Consider the following 18,807-nt stretch of genomic DNA (forward strand, 5'->3'; position numbering starts at 1 on the left):
AAAAGCAAGAATGATTGTTCCCACTAACACTCCAACCAGAAGTGAGGCTCTGGCATTGCCTAAGTGATCAGGATAGAGCAGAGTCCCGCGAGGGCAGATTCACTGACCAGCCGCATGGATACGAGCTGGGCAGAAAAAGGGGCGCAGAAGCCGACCAAAGATCCTAGGGGCCTTGGGGACCCTACCACCCTAGCTCTAGGACGAGTCAAGTCTTTGGGGCCAAAGCGCAGTGGCCAGAGGAGGGGCGGGGCCCGGCTTATGAGAACAGAAGGCGGAGCTTCGGAGAAAAACCTCTGGCCCCCGGGACTGGACTGGCACGCGGCCCCCACCTGCGGCGAATCCCCAAGTCCGCGCGTCACTCCCAGCGGAATCGCCGCACAGCCCCAGCGTCTGGCGAAGTGCGCGCCTCCCGGCTCCCACTCCAAGCTTCTCAGCCCGCCGCCTGCCTCTCTCTGCCAACCAGGGGCGGGGACGGGGAGGCACCGACTAGCATCTGAGATTGGCGCCGCTAAAGACCAAAAACCATTACCCATTTCCGACGGCAGACTCGGGTGGGCAGCTCGGTCCGGCTTTGCTCCCTGGGGCCACCAGTTCGGAGGGTCAGAGCTGCCTGAGGGAAGCGACGGGCGCCGCTGCCAACTCGACAGAGAGTCTCAGGTCAGTGTGCGGCGCCTTCTCTGCCGGCTGCACTTGGGGAAACTTTGGGTTGCCGTGGCAGCTGCTGGGAGGAGGGCACCGAGGGCGCAGCCCGAGACCCCGAGGCCGCGTGGCCTTCGTGCGCCCCGCCCTCGAGCTCAGGCTCCGGATCTCGCACCTCACGTGCATCCTGACACTGCAGTGCCCCTAGCCAAGAATGAGACCCGGCCCACCGAGAGGCAACGGGCTTCACGGGCCTCCCCAGCGCCTTTGCCCCGCCACCCCGGGGTGCGCTCAGCCCGAGCATACCCTCTCGCCTCCTGCAATCCTCGCCGGTTCTCGGGTCCCGCTTTGCGGGGGGCGGCTGGGGCTTGGACCCCGCGGGATGCGGGTTCCGCCTCCTTCTTTGCCTCACGGCGCTGGGGGAATGTACCCGAGCCGCGGAACTGCTGGGTGTCGGCGGCGCGCGCTCGGCCGCAGGAGCGCGCGGGTCGGAGGGTCCAGCTCGAGCGTGTCTCCGTAGGTGCCTGGGGCCGCTGGGCAGCAGGAGATGCAGGCTGGGCGCAGATGGTGGGTTGTGGAGTCCTTTGCAGCCTCTGGCTCGAGCAACCGGAGTCAAACAGAGGTGGGCAGCTGGGTCCCTTGGCTCTCCAGCGCGCACATCCTTGGTGCCAAGGATGTGCGCGCTGGAGACCCCCTTCACGCAGAGCCGGGGTGCAGAGGTGCGCCTTCCCTGGGATAAGGGCAATGGCTGTCCTCTCTGGCTCGCCATTCCCCAAGGGTGGGCTGCATCCTCCCAGAGGGCTGGAGGTGAGGAAACCACTCTTCAGGGGCCCTGGTCAGAATCCCCTTTCGTGGATGGCAATAGCTTCAGCCCTCCAGCCGCTGCCCTGGCTCACAGAGGAGGTGAAGAAACATGCGCCCCGCCCCCATCCGTGCCCCAACGCTGTCGCCCCAGTCACCTTCCTTTGCCCTTCTCTGACAGCACTTTGGGCTTGCTCCCTCCCGTTCTTGGAAAAGCCTGAAGAGACGCCATGGGGGATCCAGAGACGCTGCCAGCATCCTCAATAGCTCGGAAATCTAGTCATCTTGGTTCCCTGAGATTGGAGGTGCAGGTTTGTCCTCCACCCACCCCTCTGTTACCTGTGTGTGTGTGTGTGTGTGTGTGTGTGTGTGTGTGTATGTGTGTGTGTATTGAGGGGGAATCTATTCAGAGATGTAGGGGTGTATATATCCCAATGATTTTTCCTAAAGGTCCTGGGGACAGCCCCAAGGTAATAGAAGATAACCTAGCCCTTTGTGGGTATGTGTAGGGAACAGTACTAGCTACTCCTTCCCTTAGGCATTTTGTCAATAATTCTTAGAAACTGGTGCTGGGGAAGAGCACTCTTCTTGGCCAGTCCCTTACATTTCCTGGGACAATCTCAGATGCATCTTGCTGGGTAGGAGAGGCATGCTTTAATTGTGGCTGGCAGGCTTTCCTTACTCCAAGTTGGCCTGGGCATCCTGGCCTTAGGCTCCCCAAAGGACCAGGTTTTTTCAGACTTGTTTGGGAAGAGCAAGGCAGCAAACCTCCAACCCCCAGGGCCTGTTCTAACTCAAGGCTGTACTCTGAAACCGAAAAAGGCTCCCTTAACTCCTTTCTGGGCTAACCATCTCTACCCTTCACTCCCGCAGAGGAGTTGAGCATCAAACCACTTGAAGACCTGTAAGAGTTAGAGGTAGGGGTTGATAGCATATAGGAATGAAGAGACTGCCCCACATTTTCTTGAAGTGGGCAGCAAGCACCTGGTATTGAATATCTAGGAATAGAGCCTGGAATCTTATTTTTAACAGATTCTCCCTGTGATGTTTATGCCCACAAAAGGTGAGAACCCATTGGTAGAGGAAATTTGGCCTCATTGTCCAACCCCACCAGCACAGAGGATTCACATGCAGAGGACCTGTATTTGCTGATGCATGTTTAGAAACTGTCATATGTTGAATTCTTCAGCAACAAGTATATTTGAGTATTTTTAAATTCTTAGAACTGTCTACTGTGACATAGATATTATCCTCATTTTAGGGGTGAGAAATTACTTCCCAAAGGTTGGTAACTTGAAGAGAGACAGCCCAGGTTCTTGACACACACACCTTGCTGTCTCTTCTGCATAAAGGCAGGACTCGGGTTAGTGGGAAGGACTGAATTTGAGCTTCAAACCTATTTGTGATGTTTCACTCCCTCTCTCCTCCACCATAGCCAGACAACTAACTTTATGGTGGGATAATGGATCCAATTAGAAAGTATAGTAAAAGGAACAAAGGAAAACAACTTTTTTGACCTAATGAAAGGAAAACAGGGAAATATTGGGAGAGAAAGCCATAGGAAAGGCCTAGCCTGTCACCTCCAAGACAGCTTTTAAAGTACCTCAGCCAAAATGGCACTGTCACGTTAGACACTGCATGAGTCAAGTTCTCCAGACAGAACCATGCTCTGCAGCAAACTGGTCATCCAAGAGACAAAGAGATGTTAAGAAAGGACAGAGAAACGTGTACTTAACCTCTGACAGGCAGGTGGATAAGACAAAGGACCTTGGGAGAATTCCCTTTTCTTTTCTTTTCTTCCTTAGCCTTCTCGCCTGGCTGAACCAGGTAAGGGCCTGCAGGGCAGGCTCCATCCTACAAACAGACACCCACCAGTTTGCTATGCATAAAATCTACTCCAGGCGCTTTTACAAACTCGTAATTGGTGAAATATGATAAACTGAACAAACACTGTAGAGATTTCTTAACAAGGAATTAAAAAACTAGACTCTAAATGAGAAAGATGCTTGCAGCAAATCATTGGTGTTTATGTGCCTCTGAATAGCTTTGATTTCCTTTGGTAGGAACTGACAGCTGGCTGCCAGGAGACTCATCCAGGGACAGAAGAGAAAAAGTGAAGTATGAAATTTGGAATAATGTTTTCAGGTAACTTTCTATTTCCATTTGGAGTGGGTGTGTAGAAGGGTGAGTATAGTTATGGTTTGAACTGCTTCATTTATCCACAGATATTTTTAATAGGACTCATAATTTTAAAATGCAACGATTTTCTTTCTTCCTGGCTTCCAGTCTCCTGGTAGCAGGGCAGGCAGAGAACTGGGGATCTCAACTTTCAGCCTACAGATTCTCACTTTATCCACATTTTCAGCTTGCTGCCTTCAAGTTCAGACCCTTTCTGATCAGTTTGCTCAGGTTATCAATCTTTGTTTTCTTGCAGTTAGTTGTCTGCTACTTGGGACAGGGTGAAATAGCTGGAGGCCCAGGTACTCTGTCTGCAGATTTTCAACTGTCCTCTCATCTTCAGTCCTGTGCCTCCCTGCCACTTTCTGCAATGCTTGGAATCTCTGAGTGCTCAACTTTATGGGCCCTGTTAATGGGTGGGCTCCCTTCTCTTTGAGCCTCCTCCCCTGGCTCTTTATTTTGCAGCTATCTACCATTCCACCAGCTCAACTCTCTTCCAGGGCTTATTTGAAATTACTTATCTGATGATTCGTCCCCTCTAATTTTCTTTGTTCTTGAGAATATATATATATCTTTTTAAAAAATTAACCAAGTAGTTCTAATTTTGATGGGGTCTTGGTTGTAGAGAGAGATACTGAAAGATTGTGATAAAATGCCATGATGAATTGTAATTGATGTTAAAGACATTCTAACTTTAAAATAAAAATGTTTGTGCAACTGTTTAATCATTAAGGTCTTATAAAAACATAGGATTTAGAAATTATAAAGAAAATGTACTTAAAGGATATGTTCTTTCCATTTCTCACTGATTATATTCCACTTATGTTTACAAAATATTATTTATAGATTCTGAAAAAGCATTTTTAGTATTTTATCTGTTACTTAAATAGGCTTCAGGTTAGAGATGTGATAAAAATAAAAGGAGTCAGAATTATGAGACAATGTTTGTGTATGTGCTGCTGAAGATTGAACCCAGGACCTCGCCTGTGCTAGAAAAGTTTTCTATCACTGAGCTACATCTCCAGATCCCTGAAATAAAAAAAAAAAATTTAAGAAGGATGTAGTGAGTAGGAAGGCACAAGAAAGTCTTCTAGCATTGTTTAATTTCATGTTTCATCCACATGGAATATTATGATTGTCATTCCATAGGGGAATGTCATGAGCAGCGCTAGTAATAATTATTCAGAGGTGGATTATCTTTAAATACAAGCATATATTCGGTCACACCAATCACCAAAAACAAACAATTAATGCAAAGCTCATTGGGTGTGCTGGAGTACCCCAACTAGCATTCAAAGCACATTAATTAAACACTATAAACAAATCACACAATCCTAGGGCAACCATGAGCCCCCAAATACCTCCAATGCCACGCGACTTCTCTTAGTCAAAGAGCAGACGTTGTCCTTGTCTGGTGGTTCTCTCCAGCCGATGGCTAGACGTCAGGAAATAGTGGAGTCAGTCCAGGGATGGACGGCAAGGTGGCCATTCTCACTGATTTCTTAGAGCAAAACACTTCAATGTGGCAGGACCAGCAATTTAAATATAGTTTCATGTTGGTGGTGTACCTTGATGATTGGTTATGCCCAGTGAAAGTCAACGTCCATTGGTTATATCCAGTGAGGTAATATATTTGCAACTGGACATGTTCTTTGCACATGCTTATGGAGCTGCACTCCCTATCATATGTAACCAGTCATTGCTAAGAATGCCTATGGCTAGTGCCCCTTATAGCTCTTTATCAATTGCAAGCAGACATGTCTAAGCAGTTCAATGGCTGCTGTTCCTTATGGCCAACAACTTAGTTAGTCCCAGCATGTCCCAGCATGTCTATGGCAGATGCACCTTACAAGGAAGAACCCAACACTCTGATAGACTGAGCCTTTACCAGGACATATAGCTCATTAGTAGGTGTGTCGGGATTGAAACCTGGGCCTGCGAGTCTGAACTTCTTCCAGTTGGAGTGTTTTCTGTGTGGAAAGTAAAACTGAACTGGGGGGTTGCTTAAACACTACATATAATGAAGAAGTTGACTGAATTTTAATATCTCAGCTCTGGGTGCTCAGTCAGGATGTTTCTCTCAGACAGGAGAAAAGAACATTGTAGGCAAGAGAAATGGTCTTAATTAAAAAGTAAATTTAGCTCTATGAAAAATAAGTCAGACTTAAATATCAGAATATCAGCACTTTGGATGTACAAATAGATAAGGAAAGGTTAAAAAAAAAACACTTGAAAGAGGATGAAGGCCTAATGATAGGAGATTATTCCAGTAAGATACTGATTACAAAATGTGACCTTAGGGACTCAAATATGTACTATACATTTAAAGAATAAAATATCTATGGCTTTTTTTTCTCTGAAAAATTTAATGTTCAGAATTGTCCTACTAAATGTTAAAAAGTAAGCAAACCAAGTTACTTTAAAAGTCATTATAGCCAGCTGCAGTGATATGGATCTATAGTCCAAATTACTTGGGAGATTGAGGCAGAAGGATCGCTTGAGCCCAGGAGTTCAGGGCCAGCCTGGACAATATAGCGAGGCCTGTCTCTTAGAAAGAAAAACAAAAGTCGTCATAATGAAGAAAGAGTAAACCTCATGGAGTTGTTTTTGCTAGCCAGCCCTCCAGCCCTTGAGAGAGAGGATCTACCATTGTATTTATGACAGATAACTTAGGCAGCCAGTTGATACCATTTATTTGCTTCTTTAAGATCTGCAGCCCACAGCATCCCGCTTTCCACAGGACTGAGGTGGACACTGTGCCACTCAGGGATCCAGGTTGCCCCTATTGCCAGCTCCCTTTCTCCTGGAACCTCTTGACACCAATCTTAGTGAAAGAAAAGTTTTGACGGGAAGTGTTCAGATTTAGTGTTGTGGACAAAGGCCTTTACTTGAAAAGTCCAGAGACTTCCCAAATAGGTTCTTATGAGAGTTTAAAACAACAAAACTCCAAAGCAAGATTTCCCAAATAGAAAGCATATTTCCCTATATGAAAGTATAATATTAAAATATGGTACCTGGCAACTTGTTCATATTTCAGTGTTTCTTAAATGCTACTTTTTTCCCAAAGATTTTTAAAAATGACCATTTACTGTATCTATTATTACTAGGTGATTTATTACTAGTTACTAGTTACTAGGTGATTTCTATTTTCGATGTTATGTTCCAAATCACTTCTCTAAATTTCTTTGCTGTATTAAATGCATTTATAAATGAAAAATACTAAAAGAAGTATCTTTTATGATGGCTCTCTCACTGTGGCTCTTTTCAAATGTTTTGCTTTAGAATAGATCTTTTGAGTTGGAACCCAAGCTACTAGTAGATTCTAAATTCCTATGTTCCTGAGTCACAGGTATGTTTATCTCTGGAATAGTTCTTACAGAATGTGACAATGAGGACGTAAAATCAAAATGTTTACTTTTGTTGTGTTTACATATATATTTATTGAGTAGTTGTTCTTTGTTTGCATCACGAATGATACCAAAGTGGAGAGGAACAAGTTTATTCTTCAGAATGCTTCCTTTCATGGCAACTGCAATGGAAAGTTTGTGCAAAAATACTATTGATAACACCATGAATTATGTTGCAAAAAGAAGACCTCGTATGACTCTGTAAATTTTGCATGTATGCTATGCTTTTTTTTCTGAATGCATGTTTTATTTTACAATAAATAGATAAGAGTGGCATTATATGGAAGAGTATATGAAATAGGTACCGTTTAAACAATAATAATAAAATGACACCCCTATACATAGCACCAAGATTCAGAAATAGAACATGATCATTTTCTCTTAACTTTTATGTTTATCATTCTTTTTTGCTTTCATTTTAATTTCCTACTTATAAATGATCTGTAAGTAAAATAATTGTATCTTTAAAAAAACTGGGCAACAAGCACACAATTATACACATCAGGAAAGAGCAATATTTGCCAATATATGATGGCAGCTCTCAGAAGATAAATTGGACAGTCTCTGCATCTTGGTCTGGCTCAACGTCCAGGTGTGCTTACAAGAACTCCTGTAGGCAAGGTCAAGAGTGAGTGGGTCCTGGGAAGCGTGGGGCTCAACATTACAGAGCTGCTGGCAGTGCACAGTGAGACCAGTACTGGTATCTAAAGGGAATGAATGGGCTGTTCAGTCTTTCTCCTCTGAAGCCCACTAGAGATGAAATGAGCACCATGATTGCCACAGAAGACAAGTATAGAAGAGAGAGGAGCAACGTGGTTGGGACACAGCAAGCAAAGACAAGAACTGAGAGCAGGCTCCCCCTGGGATGTGGTCCTCTGCTAACAGAAGGAGAAATGACCAAGTGATCTTAGAGAGGGTATCTTTGGTACTCATTATCCCAACATTTCCCTTCAGCATTTTCCTGGGGGTGGGTGCCTTTCCTACCTGAAGATGTCTAGCCCTTGGTGTCTCATGTTCTCCTTTTTCCTTGTTTCACTATTTCATCTTTGTCAATTACCTCCTCCAGTAAATTTTTGAGAGTTTGTCCTAGTTCTTGTCCAATGGCTTAGCTAAATATAGAATTTGAAACAGGTTCATTTTCCTTCAGAATTTTAAAGCTATTCCTCCAATGTTTTTCACCATTATTATTGGTAGATCTGAAACTATAGTAATTCTGGATCCTTAAGTATGAAACTTATCACCACATTCCCTGAACCCTACCTCTAAACCTGTGGAATCTTCTCTGTTTTAGAAATTTACAACCAGGTGTTATAAGTATGGTTGGCTTTCATTTATTGTGGGATGCTCTAATAGGGCCCTTTTAATTTGGTTATTCATGTTCCTTGGACATAGAAATTCTTCTTGATCTCGTTGATTTCTCCCCTGTGCTCCTACCTCTGCCCTCCAGTATTTTTTCCTTTATGCAGCTTCCATTATTTGAATGTTGAAGTTCCTGGTCTGGTCCTCTAATTGTCTTCCCCACTCTATTCATTTTGTTTGACTACTTTAAAGATTTTTTTCTCTTTGACTTTTTTTTATCTTAAATTTACACAGAGCTTTCATGCAATCAACTATCAATAATTTTAAAAAATTTCTAATTAAAAAAATTACTTAACATTAAAAAAATTTTTCTAATCAGTTATATATGACAGAAGAATGCATTTCATTTCATTGTGCACAAATGGAGCACAACTTTTCATTTCTCTGGTTGTATATGATGTAGAGTTGCACCATTTGTGCAGTCATACATGTACCTAGGGTAATGATGTCCTTTGCATTCTACCATTTTTCCTACCCCCATGCCCCCTCCCTCCATTATGGATCAGAATCCACTTATCAGAGAGAAAATTCAGCCTTTGATTTTTGGTGATTGGCTTACTTAGCATGATGTTCTCCAACTCCATCCATTTACCTGAAAATGCCATAATTTTATTCTCTTTTAATGCCAAGTAATATCCCATTGTGTATATATACCAGAGTTTCTTTATCCATTCATCTATCGAAGGGCATCTAAGTTGCTTCCACAGTTTAGCCATTGTGAATTGTGCTGCTATAAACACTGAAGTGGCCGTGTTACTATAGTACACAGTTTTTAAGTCTTTAGGGTGTAGACTGAGGAGAGGGATAGCTGGGTGAAATAGTGGTTTCATTCCAAGTTTTCTAAGGAATCTCCGTACAGCTTTCCAGATTGGTTGCTACCAGCAATGAATGAATGTGCCTTTTTTCCCATATCCTCGTCAACACTTATTGTTGCTTGTATTCTTGAAAACTGCCATTCTAACTGCCATGAAATTAAATCTTAGAGTAGTTTTGATTTGCATTTCTCTAATTGCTAGAGATGATGAACATTTTTTCATATATTTGTTGATTGATTGTGTTTCTTCTTCAGAGAAGTGTCTGTTCAGCTTCTTAGTGCATTTATTGATTGGGTTGTCTGTATTTTTTGGTATTTTTTTGAGTTCTTTATAAATCCTGGAGATCAGTGCTCTCTATCTGATGTATGTGTGGTAAAAATTTGCTCTCTCATTCTGTAGGCTCTCTCTTCACCTCATTGATTGTTTCTTTTGCTGAGAAGCTTTTTAGTTTGAATTCATCCCATTTATTGATTCTTGATTTTATTTCTTGTGCTTTAGGAATATGATTAAGGAAGTCAGGACCTAATCTGACATGATGAAGATTTGAGCCTACTTTTTCCTCTGTTAGGTGCAGGATCTCTGGTCTAATTCCTAGGTCCTTGATCCACTTTGAGTTTTGTGCATGGTGAGAGATAGGGGTTTAATTTCATCCAGTTTTCCCAGCACCATTTATTGAATAAGCTATCTTTTCTCCAATGTATATTTATGGTGCCTTTGTCTAGTAAGAGATACTTTAGAGATCTTATCAGCCTTCTCATCCAGCTTTTCTGTTGAATTTCCCAGATCTGTATCGTGTTTTTGCCTTTTGAGAACTTTTTTTATGGAATCTCAATATTCTTTTTTTTCATATGATTTTATTCTTATAATGCAGTTACAATATCTTGTTCATGTGAGGATAATGAGTTTTGAAATTTTCATTTTCCTAACATCTGTTTTCTCCAAGTTGCTTATTTCTTTTACTATGATGTCTGTCTTCAGTGTAGGAGGCACTTTGGTTTGTTTTCGAGCACACAGGTGAGGCTTGTCACGTGTAAGCTTCACTGTGGGATTATCTGGTGGCATGTAGAGGAACCTGCCTAGATGTTTTCTCTTAGCAGATCCAGCTCTTGAGAGGAGAGTATAGCAGGGGTAAGGGATGGCTTCCAGCCTTTTTGGAACTGAGCTAGGGAGTCTCCCAGGCAGTGGTCAAAAAGTGAAACACTTATTCCCGGTTTTCTGTTGTTGTTCTCAAATATGCCTAGTGTCTCCAACCCAGAAACCTGTTTCACCATTTCAGCACACCTCTGTGTAAGGAAAGAACCAAATGAAGAAAAGAGGGGGGAGAGATGTCCCAATAGTAACAGGTTTATTAGGGACAAACCTGCGGAGGGGATCCAGTGGAGACTGAGACCTGTCTTCCAACTTCTGCTTATAGCCTGGGGTCATTATAGGGACTTGAGAGAGTGGGAGAAATTTTGCATTTAGGCTGTTGGTAGGGGGTTGTCAGGAAAGGATGCTTGTGGTCTCACCTCCATTGTTGAAGTGGTCATTGTTTCAGGCCAAACCAAGATGACAGAGTATTGTCTGGGGGTTTAGTCAGAGTAACTGGGAGGTGACTCTTGTTCGAAGATGAAGGATATGTTTCAAAATGGCAATACCTGTGTCAAGTTCTCCCTAACATTCTGGACATCCAGAATAAGAGAGAGACACTGGTCTACTGCCAGTGACTTGGAGTTGTGGGAACCACCTAAGGCAATGCTTCCTGTGCACACAAATCATATGGGATCTAGTGAAGAGGTAGGTGCTGATGCAGTAGCTCTGGGCTTGAGTCTGAGATCTGCTGTCTAGTAAGCTTTTTGCTGCTGGTCTGAGGTGAGATCACACTTCCAGCAGCAAGGACCCAAGACTTCTCTAACAGCTTTTCACCTGGCCTTCCTTACTTTCCATGAATTCTTCATCACTATCGTCACCCCAGTTCTAAAGCTTCTGGCTGCTGCCTTCAGGATTCCGCGGTGTGTGTGGAGTTGGTTCTCAGCTTTATCTTTATCGTTGCTGACTCAAGGCCCAGCTTTCTCAGGTTGATAGAGTCAGTTGCTACTGGCTTACCAGCTTACTAGTTTCCAAAATGTCACTGTCCCCTTCTTTCATTTTCCCTCTATCTTTTGGGGGTCGGGGGGGTAATTCTTTCATTTTGTGGTGCGGTGGGGATTGGTCAGGAAGAAGCAAAATTGTGTGTGTTCTGCCATATTAACCCTAACTCTAACCATCTGCTAAAGTATTTCGCTCAATTTGGTTATATCCGTGTAAACAGAGTTTGTTTTGTAATTCATAACTACTGTGGTATGCCTCTGGGTCTTTGCATACAGTGTTCTCTAATTCTCTCTTTCTCTTTTGTATGCCTGCCAAATTCTTTGGTTTTTTAATTTTTATTTTCTTTGCAGTGTTGGGGATTGCTAGGCAAGCACTCTACTACCTGGATGCACTCACAGCCCTATCTGACACAGTCTTCAAGACCCAGATCCAGGGCTGGCTTCTGTGAAGCCCCCTTTGTTTCAGAGTTGTTGAAGCTGTTGTGTTGTCATGATTCTTCCTGTAGCCAGATGATTATACAATAATCCAGCTATGCAGTATTTTCCAAAGATTGTGAACTCCTCAGGGTAGGCTTGTGTCTTTGCATCTCAGTACCCAGTACATTTAAGAGCTTATGGATACCTAACAATTGAATTAATTTCTGTGCATGTCTATATTTTTCTTTTTTTAAATTTTCTGCTCTCTCTGTGTTTTCTTTCTATTAAGAGGTTATTATATCACATGTTCAAGGCCAACCTGGGCAACTGAGCAAGACTCCATCTCAAAACAAAATAAAAAGTTTGGGGATGTAGGTCAGTAATGAGGCACTTGCCAACATGTGCAAGGGTCTCAGTTCAATCCTTCAATCCCCAGTCCTGGGCGGGGAGAAAAGTCAATGATTAGCATAAATATAAGTTCTCAATTTCTAAAAACTACCCTATTAAATTAGATTTAAATATTACATAGACATCCATTTTACATCTAAATATCAATAAAAGACAAAATTTCCCTTAGCCTTAATGAAGGCATAATTATTACCCCTGACTAAAGTGATCTATTGAAGGAGTTTGAATTTAAAATATTTAAATAAATTAAATGTAAATCTTTTTCAGTTTCAATGTTTTTTTTTAAGTCTACCAAGCTTCCAGGGCTCCTTTCAGATTTCTTGCCTATAAGACCTTTTTAGAGCAAATGAAGTACCATTAAAATTTAACCCAAACTTTGGATTGTGCAGAGGGGAGTGAGGGGAGGGACCGGGGAATGGGGATGGGAAAGATGGTGGAATGAGGTGGACATTATTACCCTATATACATGTAATGGTTGTACTTCTGGTCTGATTCTGCATCATGTTCAGCCACAGGAAGGAGAAGTTGTGCTCCATTTGTGTACAATGTGTCAAAATGCCTTCTACTGTCATGAATAACTAACTAGAACAAAAAAAAATTAACCCAGAAATTGTTAATAACACCATAGTCTAGTCAGCATGTAATTTAAATAATGGAATTAATAAAAATGTACAATCTCGCTCACTATTGCTAGCTTAGTGTGAATTTCAGACATCATGTCAGCTCTCTTAAAGTTTTGTAGACCAAATAATTTTTCATCACCTAACAAAACATAAAAATGCCTTTCAAATTGAAAATCTAGTATCACTTGCATTATTTAAGGGCATGTTTAAGTAATTTAATATTAGAGCTTTTACATTAAGCTACTACAAACATGCTATATTTTAGTTGATTCAATTGCAATTATACAGAACATTGGCATTTTTACTTAAATTTACTTTTTACTATTATTCATTTAAAAATACTTTTCACTGCCAGACACTGTGGCACATGCTTGTAGTTCTAGTCCCTCATGAGGCAAAGGCAGAAGGATTGCGAGTTCAAAGCCAGCCTTAGCAACAGTGAGGCGCTAAGCAACTCAGTGAGATCCTGTCTCTAAATAAAACACAAAATAAGGACTGGGGTTGTGGCTCAGTGGTAGAGTGCTTGCCTAGCATGCACGAGGCACTGGGTTTGATTCTCAGCACCACATAAATGTAAAATAAAGATATTATGTCCACCTAAAACTTCAGAATAAATATTTTTAAAAATAAATAAATAAAAAATAAAATACAAAATAGGGCTGGGATTTATGTGGTTCAGTAGTTGAGTGCCCCTGAGATTAATCCTCAGTACCAAAAAATTATATATATATATATATATATATATATATTTTCTTCCACAGGCCTGGGCTGTAGCTTAGTGGTAGAGCACTTGCCTAGCATGTGTGAGACTCTGGGTTCAATCCTCAGAACCACAGAAATAAAGCTATTGTGTCCATTTACAACTAAAAATAATTTAAAAAATATGTTTTAACAGGTAAAAAAATAAGTGGGTTATTATTTAAAAATGAGCTTTAGGGAATAACATGTTGGCATTCCATCATAAATATTCAAGGATGATTTCAAAAATACATTTTAGTTTGTAATTCCCTAAAGGTCATTTCTTTTCTAAAATTTACTTTGCAATTCATGATTTTTCTCTGCATTTGTTAATAACATAATCCAATGTATGTCCCCTTTATACCTATTTCAGAAATTGTGAGTGACAAAATGAATGTAAATTGGGACGTTGATTCCCGCTAATCTTTTGGTCTTCATCTTCTTTGATAACCAGCTATTGATTTCTGACTTTTGAAGATGGATGAAGGTACAAAAATTTCAAGTGATGGAAATTCCTTGATCAAAGCAGTCCATCAGAGCCGACTTCGCCTCACAAGACTTTTGCTAGAAGGTGGTGCCTACATCAATGAGAGCAATGACCTCGGGGAAACGCCTTTAATGATTGCTTGTAAGACCAAACATGTGGATCCCCAGAGTGTCAGTAAAGCCAAAATGGTGAAGTACCTGTTAGAAAACAGTGCCGATCCCAATATACAGGACAAATCTGGGAAAACTGCCTTGATGCACGCTTGCTTAGAAAAAGCTGGTCCAGAAGTTGTTTCTTTGCTCCTAAAGAGCGGAGCTGACCTCAGCTTGCAAGACCGTCCTGGTTACTCAGCTCTTGTTTATGCAATAAATGCAGAAGACAGGGAGACCCTGAAAGTTCTCCTTAGTGCTTGCAAGGCAAAGGGGAAAGAGGTCATCATTATAACCACTGCAAAATCACCCTCTGGGAGGCACACTACCAAACAGTACCTAAACATGCCTCCTGCAGACATCGATGGGTGTCACTCCGCAGCCACCTGCACCACTCCTTCTGAGATAGACATCAAAACAGCCTCATCGCAACTTTCACATTTTTCTGAAACTGAACTGACCCTTTTTGGCTTTAAAGACCGGGAGGCCTGTGGAAGCAGTGATGATACCTGGGAACCAGGCTCTCCCGTGAGGAAGCCTGCAGTGTCCCCTAATGGGCCCAAGCTATCCCAGGGTCCAGCCTGGATCAAAAGTACCCCGTTATTAAAGCACCAGAACAGAGTGGCCTCCTTGCAAGAGGAGCTCCTGGATATTACACCAGAGGAAGAATTCTCCAAAACCAATGGGCTGCCACTTTCTAAGCGATTCATCACAAGGCACCAAAGCATTGATGTAAAAGATACTGCGCATTTGCTCAGAACTTTTGATCAGGCTGGTTTGAGGAAGATGTCATATGATGAAATAAATTATCAATTTCTGTTTCCAGATGGAAATCAGCCATGTGCTGAAATTCCTGTTGATCAGGACCCAGATCCTAACCAGACAATATTTACCTCCACCTTGAGAAGCATAGTTCAAAAAAGAAACTCAGGGGCGAATCACTACAACTCTGATTCCCAGCTCTCCGAAGGCCTTATTCCACCAACTTTAGAATATGGCAAAGCATTTATAGGAAAAAAGAAGATCCTCTTGCCATCTTCTTCACTGTTGTCAGACTCCAAAGAATTGTCAGAGACCATCCCCCCAGGGCCCCTGAGCAGGAGAAATCCTGCAGTTTTAGAAAGGCGGGGTTCTGGAGCTTTCCCTTTAGATCACAATATTATGCAGACCAGGCCTGGGTTTCTGCCACCCTTAAATGTAAATCCTCACCCTCCCATCTCAGATATCAATGTCAACAATAGGATTTGCAGCCTTCTTTCTTGTGGTCAAAAAGTGCTTATGCCAACAGTTGCTATTTTCCCTAAAGAATTAAAAAGTAAAAAAAAAATGTTGTTAAGGAGACAGTCTTTGCAAACAGAACAAATTAAGCAATTGGTAAATTTTTAAGAGAAGGCTACAAAACACATTGTCTTCAGATGTCTGTGTCAGAGAAATACACACCTAGAAAAGAAAGCTTAAATGTCCATCCTTTTATGTCTTGTAATTAGTTAGCCCATTGTGGTTAGATAGACTAAAATATTATGTTTTGAATTAAGCACTGTGAACATATGCATATTGTACAGCTTCTGCTAAGGTAATTCTCTCAAACAAAATGAAAGCTATTTTTCCTCAAAGCTTCCAATATTTATCAGCCTTCATGTGGTCCAGGTTTTCCATTTAAACAAAAATGAGCAAAGAAAGGTCACAATATTTTGAAGATTTAAAAAATTTTTTCAGAATGTTTTTATTAGGAAAAAATGTTTTCAAGTCATAATTATTTACCATTTTATGTCAACAAATAAGGTGATTTTCCACAATGCAAAAAGCATAAAAGAAAATGACAGCTCTAAAATGTTCTAACTTCAATCAACTCAAGGTACAAAGAAAGAAAGATCAAATTCTGAAAAAAAAATGTTGACTGCAGGTAAGTTAAGAGTTAATTTAAAAATTTAAAAGGTCAAAACACTATAGTTAAAGTAGGCCACCCGTATTTTTGGTGTCAGCTAAATCAGTATCAATCTGGCAGAGTCAGGGATTTTACAAGCTACTAATATCCTATGCCAAGTTTTTTGTGTGCTTTTTATTTTGCTTTGGTTGTTTTTAAACAACCTTATATACAACTGCTGTCTTATGGTATTATTCTTGTACCACATCTTTTAATTCCTGTTATTTTTGGAAGTAGCATCTACAGGTTTCCAATAACAAGGTAGTACAGAATTCAAAAAGCATTCTTCCTAAATTACATCAATATATACTTGTCTTCCAAAAAGAAAAAAAAAAACAACCAACAAGAAAAAAAAAGGTTGACATTTATCACAAACAGAAAATAATGCTTGTTTCATTTTAAAAAAGAAAGGCCAATTATTAGATTAGTTTAGGTAAACTTAAAATTAAGAAAGCCAGTAGAAACTTAATGACAAAATGTATTAAATATTTGGTCAATATTAAGCAATATCTTTTAATTTCAATATGCAGTTATTAGACATTCATATAATAAAGATACATAAGGATAATCTCAGTGTGACATTCTAATCACGTAGTATTTTTGGACCTATGCATAACTTCTAAAAAGATAAATGCTACTATTATAAAATATTTAAAAATGATTACATTATCTACATAACTTTAAAGTATGGTGTTTATACAAAGATTACTTACTTTTTTCTAGCAATTCTAAAACAGAATAAACCAAACTATACAAAACCTGAGTGTACTAACCAGAATATTGTCATATACAATAGTATTGCTTTGCATTCTGTAATGGGGGAGATCTTAACAATAGGCATGATGCTCTTCTTGGTAATTTGACAAAAGCAAGTTATAATGTATATAGTGATTATTTATGTCTCGTGGCTTTTATTTTAAAAAGTAATGGGAGGTTTTTCATTTGATGTTTTGAAAAAATTAATATTCATCACATTAGAAATATTTTTATTCAGAACTTAAAATTGCACCAGAAATTCTTAAGTAGGTAAATGTTTTTTGTGAGTTAATGTCAAGAAAAATGCTTGTGTTCAAGTTGTAAGGATACAGTTTAAATGAATATGTAAATAGATTAGTTCATAAACAAAATGGTATCAATAAAAATTTAAAATATCATTTTGATTATTGCTGATGTTTACTTCTTAAATACTAATAATAAATATTTCTACAAATTTCAATGGAAACAGCCATATATGTTACTTTGAAGAAATACAAAATCAAGAAAAATCTGATATTCTCATTCCAACATGACAAAATTTTTATGGGATTAAAAATTTGGGGCCATATTTGGAAGAATTTTTCACCTGCTAGCCATCTTCAGAACATTGTAGGTGCTGAGATTTTTGGAGTCCAATTGTAAAGTTATCCCATGGGACTTTTCACTCCATTAAGTGGAATATATACTGTGGATACCAATGTGCAGATATTTGCAGTGTGTACATGTGTGTGTGTGTATGTGTGTGTGTAAGATCTATTTTAAATTATATTTTTAACTTTATGTAAGTATGATTTCATGTGAAATTCTGATGGTACTTCTTTAACTAGTTTTACAGGTACCATTTTCAGTCTCTTGGGACTGGTACTTCCAAGAATGTAGCTGACACTAATGGTAAGAATTGTTCAGTAGAGGACATCAGGCAGTCTCAGTTACTGAGACAAATGTTGACAATGTGCATCCAATTTGATTCTCATATGGCTTACTTGAGAGAGAGAGAATGAACTAGTGAGGGTGATGAGAAGTATATTCCTCAGGTTTTTAAAATTTTTTTTATTTCCTGATGCTTTAACTTCCTAGGGTCTTGTTGTTACTCTTACCTGAATAATGATAAAACTTTTTTTTTTAAATGAGTCTTGCTGTGTGTTACCCAGGATGACTTCAAACTCCTGGGCTCAAGCAATACTCCTACCTCAGCCTCCCAAATAGCTGGAACTATAGGCACACTCAAAACCTACATTATTAAAACAAGAAGGGTCTAGCCCAATGAGAAGTCATAATTCTTAATAGATTAACATTTGAGTTTATATAGCCTTCTTTGGTGCCAGAACTCCTTATATTGTGTACCTTCTTTGAATGTGTCTATAGTATCTTTCTTTCTTTCTTTTTTTTTAGTTGTAGATGGATACAATACCTTTATTTATTTATTTCTATTTGGTGCTAAGGATTGAACCCAGTGCCTCCCATGTGCTGAGCAAGCACTCACTGGAGCTACAACCCCAGCCCATTTCTACAGTTTGTTCGTTTGTTTTGTTGTTTTTTGCAGTACTAGAAATAGAACCCAAAGGTGTTCTACCACTCAGCTATATTCTAAATCTTTTTTTTTCAAGTTTTGAGACAGGGTCTCACTAAATTGCCAAGGCTAGCTTATGATCTCCTGCCTCAGCCTCCCGAGTTGCTAGGATTACAAACATGTGCCTCAGATACAGAATGTCTTCAATTCTTAAAAGGTAGGAAACAAACAAACAAACTGGAAAGAATAGTTAATATTGCAATTAACAACATTAACAAAAAAATTTTTAAAGAACCTTAATTGGCTAGAACACTGGAACAAAACCAATAGCCTAAAAGCTTAACAGTCATGGATCTCATTAGTTTAGGGTTTGAAAATCAGTTGCATACGATTAAGATGATGGACAATTAATGAGGGAAAAATATGACACTTATTTAACTCCTAGCTTAATATAATTCAAGTATGTTTGGGATTGCCAACAGGGATAAGACTATGTTATTAAAAGATTAATCAGTGCCTTCTACTGA

At 40.2% G+C, this 18,807-nt stretch overlaps 1 protein-coding gene across 1 annotated transcript; it reads left to right on the plus strand.

Annotated features, from left to right (window-relative positions):
- The first annotated feature begins 273 nt into the window (after positions 1–273).
- Positions 274–17,168, plus strand: LOC144370391 (ankyrin repeat domain-containing protein 34B-like). The gene is made up of 4 exons (XM_078031136.1): positions 274–657; positions 1,622–1,751; positions 3,504–3,585; positions 13,909–17,168. Exon 4 carries the CDS (start codon positions 13,932–13,934, stop codon positions 15,474–15,476), a length of 1,545 nt encoding a protein of 514 aa, XP_077887262.1. The 5' UTR covers positions 274–657; positions 1,622–1,751; positions 3,504–3,585; positions 13,909–13,931; the 3' UTR covers positions 15,477–17,168.
- Positions 17,169–18,807: the final 1,639 nt, after the last annotated feature.

This window comes from Ictidomys tridecemlineatus, chromosome 14, assembly GCF_052094955.1.
Source record: "Ictidomys tridecemlineatus isolate mIctTri1 chromosome 14, mIctTri1.hap1, whole genome shotgun sequence".
Classification (NCBI taxonomy): domain Eukaryota; kingdom Metazoa; phylum Chordata; class Mammalia; order Rodentia; family Sciuridae; genus Ictidomys; species Ictidomys tridecemlineatus.

Excerpts from the sequence above, each read along its gene's own strand:
- LOC144370391 (XM_078031136.1), top strand. The coding sequence starts at position 13,932 with ATGGATGAAGGTACAAAAATTTCAAGTGATGGAAATTCCTTGATCAAA.